Genomic DNA, 12,413 nt, shown 5'->3' on the forward strand with positions numbered 1-12,413 from the left:
CGTGCTTCCGACATTGTGTGTCTGCATTTAATGCTTGTCTGTGTTCAATGAAATTAACATTCTAAAAATGAAAGTGCAGGATGCTGCTCCCGTCTGTGCAATCATTGCAAATAAAAAGCTCTTCTATAGTTATTCCCTCCCTGCATCCAGATAAGTGTGTCTGCATTTATACTTGTGTTCTCTGAAATTGGCATCCTAAAGAACGTGCAAAACGCTGCTCGTATGTGCGGTGCTTCGTTGATAACGTAGCGCGGAATTTCGTGACTGATCTAGAAGTGGAACATCGCTGTTTTTAACCTTTCATTAATGTTTCGTGCATTCTCCCAAAGAAATATTGATAGCTTTACTCCAACATACGCATATCATCAGCGCTAGGTCTTCCTCATAATTTACAGCGTTGAATTTGTCGCACTCGAGTGTGTTAAAATCGATTTTATCGTTCGGGAAGGTTGGTGCGAGGCACAGGCTATGTTCAATGTTCACGGGTAGTCACTAGATCCCCCCCCCCCCCCCCCCCCCCCCCCGACTAAAATGTCCAGGATAAACGTCGCAAACGCGATGCGATAAAACGCAATGCAAACAATTGGTTTTTTGCGAACTGGCATCAGCCCGCTCTTTATCTCACCCTTACTAGTCAGGCGAAACAGTTCTTTAACCATGAGACTGAAGTTTCAGCGTGACAGCTCCAGAAGTACAGCAAATTTGAGTTCGACGTGTTCGCTCCCAATGTTATCGCGGATGAGAACAGGCGGAGAAAGCAGCAACTGCCAAGTGCGAGCGCTCCGGCGGCTCCGGGCCGCTGCTGTGAGTGGAAGCGGACGGGGGCCGCTTTCTCGGGCGCGGCTCGGTGGAGCTTGTAAACTGAAAGGGATCTAAAAACGTTGGTCGAGACCATCAGTGCACCGTGTGAGTGTGGCCCTAGTGCACTCCCAAGTACAAGGGAGCTGTGTGTTTCAGAGAAGCTGGACCTGGCCTCCAAGCGGCAGCTGGGTCATGAGATCGGCAAGGCAGCAGCTGAGAAAAGTCGGGGCCTGTTCAGCGCTGATGACTGGCAGTGCGGCCGCTGTGGCAATGTGAACTGGGCCCGCCGTCAGTCATGCAACATGTGCAACGCCCCCAAGTTTGGCGAGGTGGAGGAACGCACAGGTAAGGAGGGGCACTCACTCTGCGGAGTCACAGCAGCGCCAACTTGGAGTGCGCCCTTCTCTTTGTGCAGGCCTTGGAGGTGGCTACAATGAGCGTGAAAACGTTGAGTACGTGGAGCGGGAGGAATCGGATGGGGAGTACGACGATGTGAGTGTGTTTGTCAGTTTTTAAATTTCAGTCTGCAGTGTAGCCTTATCCACAAGTACGGCCCGCATGCTGCTTTATCGCGTTGTTTGTGTTGCAAGACGCGACCAGATTTAACTCGATTGATCGCATCCAGGCAGAGCCAGTTCTTTGTTGTTCCAGAATGTTCTAGTAACTTTGCACGCTTTATCTTGAAAGTTTGCTATCAGCTTTAAATTGAGCGTGGCCGAGAGCGGCAGGCATTTGGTTTGACGACTGCCAAGCATGCTTGTTGCTATGCCGCTGCTGAATCATTCAGTTCTTTGCGGGCGCAGGTCAGCCCAAATGAAGAGTTTTTTTTTAGAAGCCATTTTCGCTATCTTCCTGCTCTCCGGACTGCAGTCTCCGCTACATGACAATATACTGTACAAACGCATGTAAGGGCTACACCCTGTTTTCCCAAAGGAAATATTAAAGAAAGAAAGATCCGTGTAAGGGCTGCACCCAAACTTTCTGCGACCCACGCAGCAATGGCCTTCAAAATGCAGGTGCCGTGGCCTCTGCAATCAGCTTTGGCTGCGAGCAACTGTGCGCTTGATCGCAGAGGCCACACACGCGCACGGGAGCTTCCAAGTGTCGCCCACAGATGGCGCCCGAGGCCACTAATCATTAGAATCACTGGAAAATTTTAAGAGTACCGCAAAGGTGGTAGTTCTGCTGGCAACAACAGCCCGCAGGTGCCATTTTCCTTCCAGGCCGCCGGACCGGCGCTGTTGGAATAGCAAGTTACCGCCGCCATCGGCTTGGAACTAGTAATAAGTTCAGCTAAACTAGAAGATTTCGTAACTTTTGTTCAGAACAGTACTAGCAGATATGTGTGATGAGCAGAAAGTGAGAAAGTGTGTTGGTGAAGCAGCGAAAATTGCGAGGCACCTTTACTCGCACATCCTCACTTCAGTCGCCTCGTCTTCTACCTGAAATGGTGTTTGCAAGTGACTGGCTGCGAAAAGGAAAAAAAAGGCCGTGTGGCCTGCCGGTAAACAGTAGGGGCGAGGATGAGGTGCCTTACGTGGAGTCTTTGGTTTTCGAAGTGCAAAGATGCTTGGAACTGCACTCGATTTCAGTTTCTTTTTAACATCGACCCTGGGCTTCTCAAAATCACTCGCCACCAAATGTTTCTGCTTTCATGAACAAAAAGAAGTAGAAGACATTAATGCAAAAGACAGCGCTAATACTTGGTGTCCATAATTTTTAAAGGAAGCGATGTGTTTGCAAAGGATGCATAGTCGCGAACACAAAACAAATCTCGTTGGCCAGTTGTTCTAGTCAAAAACGGCATCGACCACTCTTTAACAAGTCTGCTAGGACTGCAGGAACAGTTTACTAAAATAATTAATATTTAAAATGTGTCGCTTCGGGTCGTTGAACCCTGGTGAACCTATAAACCATAAAAGGTAAATTTCAAGTATATCCGCATTTGCAATAAAAAACCAACAATGAAGAAGAGCGGTCGCACACTCGCGCGCACATACAAGCATGCGCGTGCACACTGTATGCATGTTACCGGCTGGCTACATAGTTCTCTTAATTTGTGGGTTTTGCAGAATACTGCAAGCAAAACGGACGCGCCCTGTTCCCGCGTGCATGTGGCATACTGCGTTGAAATGTAAACATCTGTTTCAGTTATGCGCACCATGTGTATGCTGCGCATTTCCTGCCATTATTTTGCGGCTAAACAAACAGAATGTGTAAGTAAACCAGCTTACTTCGCACAAGCGGGTGTTCCTTGGTGGCACGGAATTTTCCTGGCCTATTTGCTGCCGTTGCCGACCATTTTTTCGCTTCAGGAATGTAGAAAAACTTTTCCTGAAGCAGCCAGGCATGACGCCTTGGAATTTCTCACATTTATGCGTCCACGAACAGACTGAAAAAAAAAAAAAAAGGAACTCCTGCAGAAGGCATGTATTCCGCCTGTGCGCTTGGAAGGGATACGGCAGCGCTTAGTCACGTGACCCGCATCAGCCAGTCGGGCTCGGCGGCGGCACGCGGGAAGGGAATGTGATGCTTTAAAATTTTTCCAGTCACTTTACTAATCATCATCATCATCATCAACTTTTTCCTCCGGCTCGAGCTTCCGCTATCCATATCGGCATCAATATCACCAGCTCCAGTCTTTTGTGGCTGTCAAGGCACAGCAGATGTGGTTTTCGTGTGCTGCCACCGAGCGTTGCAATTTTAGCACAGTGTGTAAGCACCTTAGTAGCTACACGGCTGGGAGTTTTCTCTCGGGCACGGCAAGTGTGTGGCAGGTAGGAAATTTGGCATGGCTGAGAAGTGCGTCTGACGATGGTGCAACCAGAAGGATGCACTGAGGAACACAAGCTGCAAAAAGCGCGGTTTCTGAGGCAAGCTGTGCTATTTTCCCGAACTGGAATAAAAGCTGCTCTGCTGTGTGATAGGAGAGCGAAACACTGGCTATGCGTCGTTTTTGCTTGCGTACTGCAAGTTTTGCTGTTAGAGAGAACAGAGTGGAGGCATGAGACAAGCTAACGGCTTTGTGTCTTGTCTAATGGGTGCTTAATGTGCCTGTCATGTTAACAAATTTCATTCCCTGCACTTTTGAGTTATTATATTGCTATGCAGTTCGTCTTGTGGCAAACAACTGTTCAGTAAGGCATTCGTGTGTTAATAAGCTTTTCCTTGTCAAAGTGCAAATTGTATTTGAGAGCTGAATGTGAGAAAACGTTCTGACCTAAGCTAATAAGACAGTTGCGGAAAATTCTGAACGCTTAGCTTACAAATACTGCCCAAAATATAGGGGCAGCCAGAGTCGTGCGACAGCTCGATGCACTTCTGCAAGCAGTAGCTCCTCTAGCGACCGACGCTGACCCTATATGAAGCCCCGACGGGAGTTATGTGACCGGAAAAGCATTGTGGCATGGTACCGTGTTTGTTTTGCTACTGTACTTCCATCTCTCTGTTCATGGCACCTGGTGGCAGATGCTCAGACACTGTAGCCATCTGTTTTGCATTGTGTGGCCTGGTCACGACAAATCTTTTGTGGTGCATAGTTTGGCCGCCGCAAGAAGCGAGCTCGGAGAGATGACCAGGCAGACAGTCCTCCCTCCCGACGGCCAGAAAAAGAGGACGACGAGCTGAACGACCACGGAAAAGACGATGACAAAGGTGAAGATGCAGAGGAAGAAGAGGAGGAGGAGGAGGAGGAGGAAGATGACGACGATGGTGACCTCTCCAAGTACGACCTGAGCGCCTGGGACTCGCCTTCCAGGTGAGCTACTGCTTGTTTACTTTTTACCGTTGTTTTCTCCTTTTACTGTCAGAATGATGGATGTCAGTCTTGAGTGTGGTAGCCAGCCAGAGTCACTTTGGATATGTGGGTCTGCATCTGAACGACCTGTGCACATGCATTGGTGCTTACCAAATGTAAAGAAGCTTAATATCATGCATTATGAAAGATTACAGTCTCGTGTTACGGGAGTATGGTGCTCAGTTTCTTTAAAGGGACAGAGCACTGGATTTTAAGGAGCCAGTGGTCCTTCAGTGGTAAGCAAAATGGACCCTGCAAACCTGCTGCAAGTTTGTGGCCTCAAGGTGGCCTTACATGTGTAGCGGCTGCGGGCAAACCTCATCCTCAAATCTAAGCCGACCCCCGACTTTCGCAAACGATTGTTTTAAAAAAAAGTGCCTAAAAAGGGCCTAGATTCGAGTAAATACGATATGACAGAAATGAGAACCTCTGGCTTAACCGAAAAGCATGCCTGGGGTTCGCCTCGTCTCTGGGCTTGAGCCGAGCTTGTGCAGGTCAAGAGCCGGGCCCAGTAGGTCAGGTTCTTCGTGTGGGTCCGGCCCAATCAGTAACTTACAGCCAGAGAAGAGCTGCGCAATGCACGCACCCAGGCACAGAAAGAACCTAAGCATCCACTGCAGTACTCTAGATCCCACCTACGCATGACAAGACATACAGTCGACGACCAGTTTTTCGGAGTCTCTAGGGACCGCGAAAATGACCGAAAAATCGGGCAGTCTGGAAAATCAAATTTCACTGAAAAAATCACGAACTTATTACCAATATGCCAGAGGAAGCGACCAGTTGTATCGCACACATTTTAAAGTTCCTCATGACTACCGTATTTGCTCGCGTAATAGGTGCACTTTTTTCCAGAAAATCCGGCTCAAAGTTCGGAGTGCGCCTATTACGCGGGGTAAAATTTCCGGAAATTTTTCGATTCGCAAAATTAAACATACCGCATATACGCACTCGTGTACGGGCCGCACCCCGTTTTCCTGAAGAAAATATTTTTAAAAAAAATCCGTGTAAGGGCCGCACCGAAACTTTGCATGACCCATGCGGGAACAGCCTTCGAAATGCACGCGCCGAGGCCTCCGTGATCAGCTCCGGCTGTGCGCAACATGCACTTGATCGCAGAGGCCACACACGCGCACAGGAGCTTCCAGACGCCGCCCACAGAGGATGCCCGAGGCCAAGCTCATCATCATCATCATCGTTTTCCTCCGCCGCGAGCTTTCGCTATCCATATCGCCATCAGCATCACCAGCTCCAGTTTTTTTTTGTTGCTGTCAAGTGCCGGGATCTGCGGTAGTGCGTTAGTTCATCGTGGTTGTGGCTCTACCGCCGTTCATTGCTGTTTTAGCCCGACGAGCAAGCACCTTAATAGCTACACGGCTGGGAGTTTGTTCTCGAACACAGCAAGCTTGCGGCAGGTCGGAAATTCGACGTGGCCGAGAAGTGCGGCAGTTGCGACTGTGGCGTGCCTAAATTTTCGTACGTGACTCCAAGCGCCGAGGTTTTCGCGGGCCTAAGTCGGGAACGTTTCCGGCTGGAGATGAAGCTTTCCAAACAGACGCTTAAAGTGAGCATCCCTGAAAACTGTGTGCGGCTGTTCTGCGCGATGTTGTTGTACGTGCTGTGGGTCCGCAGCAGCTGCGACGGCAGCAGCACTAGTGAGGACTAGAGGACTAGTAGTCAGTTCAGCAAAAACTTTGTTAAAATAAAGACTGGGGGGGCGGGGTGCGAGGCATCGGCTTGCAATCGTGTAAATACAGTATTGATCACAGTGCCAAGTTCGGGGTGCGCCTATTATGCGCGGAAATAAAAAAATCTGATTTTTCGCAACCAAACTATGCGAGTAAATGCGGTATACTTTGCCGCGCGACATACCGTATAAATACGTATAATGGCTGCACTTTTTTTCCAGATTCGGGGGCCGATTTTCGGGGTGCGGCCCATACATGCGATATGCAAAAAAAAAAATTTTTAAAGTAAAAACACACCAACCAGGGAATGGGCGACATTTATTCTACGTTTAATCGTCTTCGCGGAAATAGACTCTTGAGCTGGTGCTGTGCTCTGGTGTGCATGCTCATTCCAAAAGAAGCCGCGCAGCATGTCCACTGTCAACGCATAGCCGTTGTTCCGCACTTCCATCATATAGAGGAGCAGCTCTTCCATTTTCGGGAAACTCACAGCTTGCCTCGGAAAGTGCGCTTTTTGCAGCTTGTGTTTCTCTTTTGGTTGCACCATCATCGGACGCACTTCTCGGCCACATCGAATTTCCTGCCTGCCGCAGGCTTACCGTGTTCAAGAGCTAACTCCCAGCCTTGTAGCTTAAGGTGCTAGCCCATCGTGCTAAAACTGCAAAGCTCAGCAGCAGCACGCAAAAGCCACAACCACAACAGTAGAGTTAGTTCTTGGGCTAGTTGGTATACTTGATTTAAACTCGGAAAGCGCGCATTGCTGTGTTTGTCTTTCTTCTCTTCCTGCTTCTTTTCTTTGGCCGTGTGCCGCTGTGCTGAAAAACTATGAGTTTAAATCACAACCACAACTAATACGGCGAACACGCTAACACGCCACAAAAGGCTGGAGCTGGCGATACTGATTCTAATGTGGATAGCGGAAAATTGCGGCGGAAAAAAAAGTTGATGATGATGATCACAGCCTCGGGCGCCATCCATTGACGGCACTTGGAAGCTCCTAAGCGCATGCTATAGCCGTTTCGATCGCCGGGGCCGGGGCGCACGCGTAGCCTCCGCGATCATATTTGCGTTCCGTATTCGGGACAAAAGACTCGGCACGGATGAGTTCCGTGAACTCAGACTACGGTTCAAGTTCGTGCGATGGAAGACATTCAAGAACAGTACGAATTCGAAACCACGCGAGCATAATGTGCAGACTCGCGCAGAATTTCAGCATCGCAAGAGGCTCCTTGTAAGCTTGAATTTGGTTTTGTTTGATCAAGTTTGCGATCTGTCCTGCAGTTTTAATTGATGAGGTTCCACTGTACACGCTGTATGGCGGCTTGGGTACTGCCGGCGAGTGCGAATGAGGTCTGAAAAATCGAGTGGTCAATTGCGGTGCGCCCGAAATTTCAAGTGCTCTTATACATTGGTTCTATGGGTCATGTTGCGGTGCTGCGAAAAAGTCCGAATAATCAAGCATGTCCGAAAAATCAGGCGTTTGAATTTTCGGTTGTCGACTGTATACCTTTCTAGTAATGGCAATGCAAAACTTGATCAAAGGATCAGGTCACCTCGATTTGGCTGCACTTTCGGCTCTAGTTCACAAAAGTGCCGTGCCAGTGCAGTGTCAGTTCTCGCGGTGCGAGTGCAGCGCGACACTGACGCTCTTTGGGGCGCAGCCAAATCGAGTGTACTTGTGCAGTAGTGAAGCCTTGTCATCTGCTGGGTCCACCGTGAGCGCCTCTCCGCCGCATGCAGTCAACTCTTGCCATGCTAGCCGTGCGCCGTTGTTGGCCATTGTTTGTAGCCTTTGGCTCTTCGGCTGGCCGATTGAGTGATTTTACGACCAATAGGCGACCTGGGTGAGCCGTGCACGAACATAGCCAACATTGTTCAGTTAGCCATGGAAATTGTAGAGGACACAGAGCTCAAAGCTGCATTTACCCTTGCGGCATGCAAGTTACTATGTGTGGGCCACAACCGCGTCAGTGGTTACTTCAAAAATGTGATGTCCATGTACTTCAACTTCAAGTTAAAAAAACTCCTCAGGTTGTCCTGAGAGACTTGTGGCCTTGTGTGCGAGCTCTTAAGGTGCTCTTCCTCGCATCCGAAGGCCTCGAGCGGACGGCAGCAAATTTCTGGCAAAGAGACAATTTTGGTTGCCTTAAGCTACCTCGGGAATTAAAGCAGCATGAATTCTGTGGCCAACCAATTCGACATGAGAGTTTTCTGTTGTGTTGTGCCTTTGGAGGGTGCTGGACTTTCTCCTGGACATCAGTGCCAAAGGGCACATCAGTGCACATCAGTGGACATCAGTGCCAGACAGTGCCGAGCTGGCCTGTAGCAAAGCACGCTTTCTCTTTAAGAGTAGTGGGAAAGGTCTCCAGAACACTGTTGACTGCATTGATGGCAGCCATGTGGGGATTACCAAGCCTGACTGGACTCCACTGCTTCGTGTCCCAAAAGGAAGAAGTGAACATCAATAATACTGCATGGAACCTGCAACGACCAGAAAAAATTCTTTGATGTATTCATAGGATGTCTTGGCTCTGCACACGATGCCCGTGTGCTGAAGGAGAGTCCCTTCTCTGAAGCCACCAATAAATGCGGGGATGATTACATATTGGGCGACTTGGCATGACCACTTCTTCCATGGCTATTGAAGCCCTACAGCCATAGGTCAGCGAACTCACTCATGAGTGGACTCATCTGGGCTCACAATGCTCATTTCAAATCATGATCTGAGTCGTGGTGATTCTGGGCTGACATTCAGATTATGAATTGTGGTCATTCCCATCAAGTTTCCTATGCACTCATAATAATTATTACGTTTAAATGAGCCCAGATGAGTCATGAGTCGAACAGAGGAAGACCAAATGAGCCGTGAGTTGAAATGAGTGAGCGAGCCCAGGTGAGTCGTGAGTCTGAGTGAGTCGTTATGAGTTGTTGACCCCTGATGACTAGCGAGTTTGAGTGAGTCCAAGTGAGTTGTAATCCTATGAGTTTGAATGAGCCCAGGCCTCTGTGAGTGTGAGTCTGAGTGAGCCCGTAGGTTGACCAAACTTTTGTGAGCGAGCACTGGTGATTTTTCTGAGGTATGCCTACAGGGACAGTGGATCAAGCTTTCCTTCTTGGAAAAATAAGTTTAGCAAGTATCGTTGCCAGCAAAAAGTGGCTTGTTAAACAGCACTTCAGGCGGCTGTATCTGATTGATGACAGGGGCATCCTCCAGTGATGCAAGGTTGTACTGGGCGCCTGTGTGCATCACAATTCGTGTAAGGCCGAAAGAGATTTCATGGCCGAACGAGGAGACAACCCTTGCCTTGATGACGTTGGCAGCGACGATGAAGAGAGTACTATTAGAATCTCCTCACCAGCGTGCTCCGAGAGCTGAAGACAAATGGTTTGGTTTGGTTTGGTTTATGGGGTTTAACGTCCCAAAGTGACTGAGGCTATGAGAGACGCCGTAGTGAAGGGCTCCAGAAATTTCGACCACCTGGGGTTCTTTAACGTGCACTGACATCGCACAGTACACGGGCCTCAAGAATTTCTCCTCCAAAGAAATTCTAGCCGCCACGGCCGTGATCGAACCCGCGTCTTTCGGGTCAGCAGCCGAGCACCATAACCACTGAGCCACCGCTGCGGCTGATTGCTCAGCATCAGGGCTGTAAAAGCATGTTTGCTTGCATAAGGAAATGTTTCCCCAACATGCTGTTGATGTTTAATGTTTAGCGGACGACACATCAATTCACTAAGCAGGGCCATTCTTTCGTCATGTCATTTTTTCCTGGCAGCCACTGCATCTGCAATAATCTTCAAAAGGGATTCTACAGGTGTGTCCCTGCGACACCTTTATTATTTTTTTGGGGGGGGGGGGGGGGGGGGGGGGGGTCTGTGGGACTGCATGGGGCTTACTGATAGGTTACTCAGTTTCGTCCCTGTAAAATTCATGAAAATGACTTCTTCCGATCATGTTATCACTAATAAAAACAACTGACCCTGAGGCAATGTCTTCTTGTCCTGGGCCTTGCTGGCCAGTCGGAACTGTTCCCTGTGTCAACAGCACAGTTGGTGTTATATGGTGTCGCGAATCGGGTGGACGCGTCCCCGACTGCTGGAGGGGAACGCTTTCACATGCAGGTTCGAAGAACAAAGGAATCGAATCAAACAAAACGAAGCCGTGTTTATATTTTAAAGGAAAGGAGCCAATGAAAGGAACGAAAACACTAAGGAAAACACACTAGGCACGCGTAAAACACAACAGATAAAAAGGAGAGAGTTCACCGGCTACAAAGCGTCCCAGGTGGTGCAGGAATGCCTTGCAGGTAGCACAGACGCGGGTTGGCGAGTTGCGATGCGTCGCTGGCGTTGCGTCCTGGGAGGCGGTGGTAGAGAGCCAGGAGATGAGGAACGGAGATGACACGGGAGACGCTGACGAACTCTTGTCAGTCGCCCCCAAGAACTGAGCAGCTGCAGCAGGGGAACTGTAGCCGGGTCCTGTCGACGGCGTTCCGCAAAGAGCGTAGGCTTGTGCAGCCTATCCAAGGAAGCCTTGGCTGCTGCCTCTTCCGACCTCGAAATGGATGCAGTAGGCCTGCGTCGTTGATTCAGGGAGGTCCACGGCAGCACAGACCCGAAGTCTGACGGCTGCCACCTCCACGCTTGAATGAGGCTTAATGCTCTTGCGTCTATGATTCAAGGGAAGTCACCGGCAGCTCGAACCCAACGTCCGACAGCTGCCACTTCCACGCTTGAACAGCCAGACTTGTGCTACGGTGTCTTCCTCAACCCCTCGGTTTGCTGACACGTAGCTCTACGCTCCTCGTGCCTGCCTCACGCACACCACTCGCACGCGCCCACGCGCAACACGGGGCTGGCACGTACGGCGCTCCGCTGTACGACACGCCGCGTTCCAAAAATCCCTCACCAGTGTAGTGTGCACATCACATATGGTATGGTTTTTTTGTCTAGCATTTCCGCCAGCTCACTGGAAAATTTAAGAAGCTTTTATTGTATAGTTGAGAAAAAACAGCAAATTGAACTGGTTACTTACTTCTTGTAATCGCATGACACTCAAGAGCGGCCCGATTAGTTGTTTTTTTTTTTACTTTTGTTTTCCTATAACTGCGCTCTAAAGATTTTCATTTATTTTCTACCTGAAGTGCTTCAAGTTTCTGCCGAACTGTGCGTTTATAATGTCTGCTAGCTTCGTCCACATCAGCTTCTTTGTTCTGTGTATGTTGGAATAATGTATGTGTATGCAACGAGCCAAACAAATTAAGGCATGGTTCTGTTGCTAGATAAATATAACTTTGTTTACTGGTAATGCACGACTTGCCTGAAGCCGCCTTTCTTGCTCCCCAGCTCGGTGAGCTCCTTGTATTTGGCGATGAGAAAGGGCGCCGTAGGTCTCAGCCAAAATTCTCTTTCTCATTGGGCTGGGCGTCGGTGTCGGACTAGGGTGCGCCAATTGGAAATTATCGGCTGCCGGGACCAAACCTTTTATCCCCTTCACTACCACTTGGAATGTCAGCTGCCGGGGCCATAGCCTCTTGGCTGCCGTGTAGCTGGGCACTTGCGGCTCCGCTGACCACGTTGACAAAAAAAAAAAAAAGAGGGTCAGCAAGCCATCACAGTAGGAACGGCAGTGCGAACTGCATACCCGCAAATGTTGCCTCACGTGTGCTGTTGTTGTTATCTCTGTCACATGTGCTCAAATGGTGACACTCACTTTCCGTCTCATAAAGCAATCATCCTGCATGGCTCCCCGGCCGCATGAACACCACTTTTGTCCACAACGGGGAGCCAGTCCCTTTCCTGGTTAGTATTTAGAAACAGCTTCAGTTGTGTGCAACACCCAGATTGCAGCACATTGTGACCTGCAGGCGACGCACGCTGCACTTGTCGAATCGAGCGCCGGAGTGCAGCACTCTTGAACTAGTGCAGAAAAGTGCAGCCAAATTGATGAGACCTTGAAACAACTTGTAGCAGCTCATTGCACCTGCAGAGGTCCTGTGCACAACTCAACGGTGAATCAGTAAGGCAAACAACAACAAAACATTGCCGTTCCTGTGCCAGCAGAATCCTCTGCTTTGGTTGTTCAATGACACTGGCATGATGCCTTATACAGCCTCGAGCGCCCTCGA

At 49.4% G+C, this 12,413-nt stretch overlaps 2 protein-coding genes across 3 annotated transcripts in view; one reads left to right on the plus strand and one right to left on the minus strand.

Annotated features, from left to right (window-relative positions):
* Nucleotides 1-12,413, minus strand: part of Snp (Snipper) — a 302,062-nt gene that overhangs the window by 214,116 nt on the left and 75,533 nt on the right. The window lies entirely within an intron of this gene.
* LOC149365280 (zinc finger Ran-binding domain-containing protein 2) overlaps nt 1-12,413 on the plus strand; it is a 32,566-nt gene that overhangs the window by 7,562 nt on the left and 12,591 nt on the right. For both annotated transcript variants that reach the window (XM_089541588.1, XM_089541590.1), the window contains exons 3-5: nt 958-1,146; nt 1,217-1,293; nt 4,341-4,558. In XM_089541588.1, the coding sequence (XP_089397714.1) occupies nt 958-1,146; nt 1,217-1,293; nt 4,341-4,558 (484 nt within the window). The remainder of the gene's footprint in view (nt 1-957; nt 1,147-1,216; nt 1,294-4,340; nt 4,559-12,413) is intronic.

This window comes from Amblyomma mixtum, chromosome 1 (assembly GCF_055824585.1).
Source record: "Amblyomma mixtum isolate Tamu chromosome 1, ASM5582458v1, whole genome shotgun sequence".
In the NCBI taxonomy this organism is placed as follows: domain Eukaryota; kingdom Metazoa; phylum Arthropoda; class Arachnida; order Ixodida; family Ixodidae; genus Amblyomma; species Amblyomma mixtum.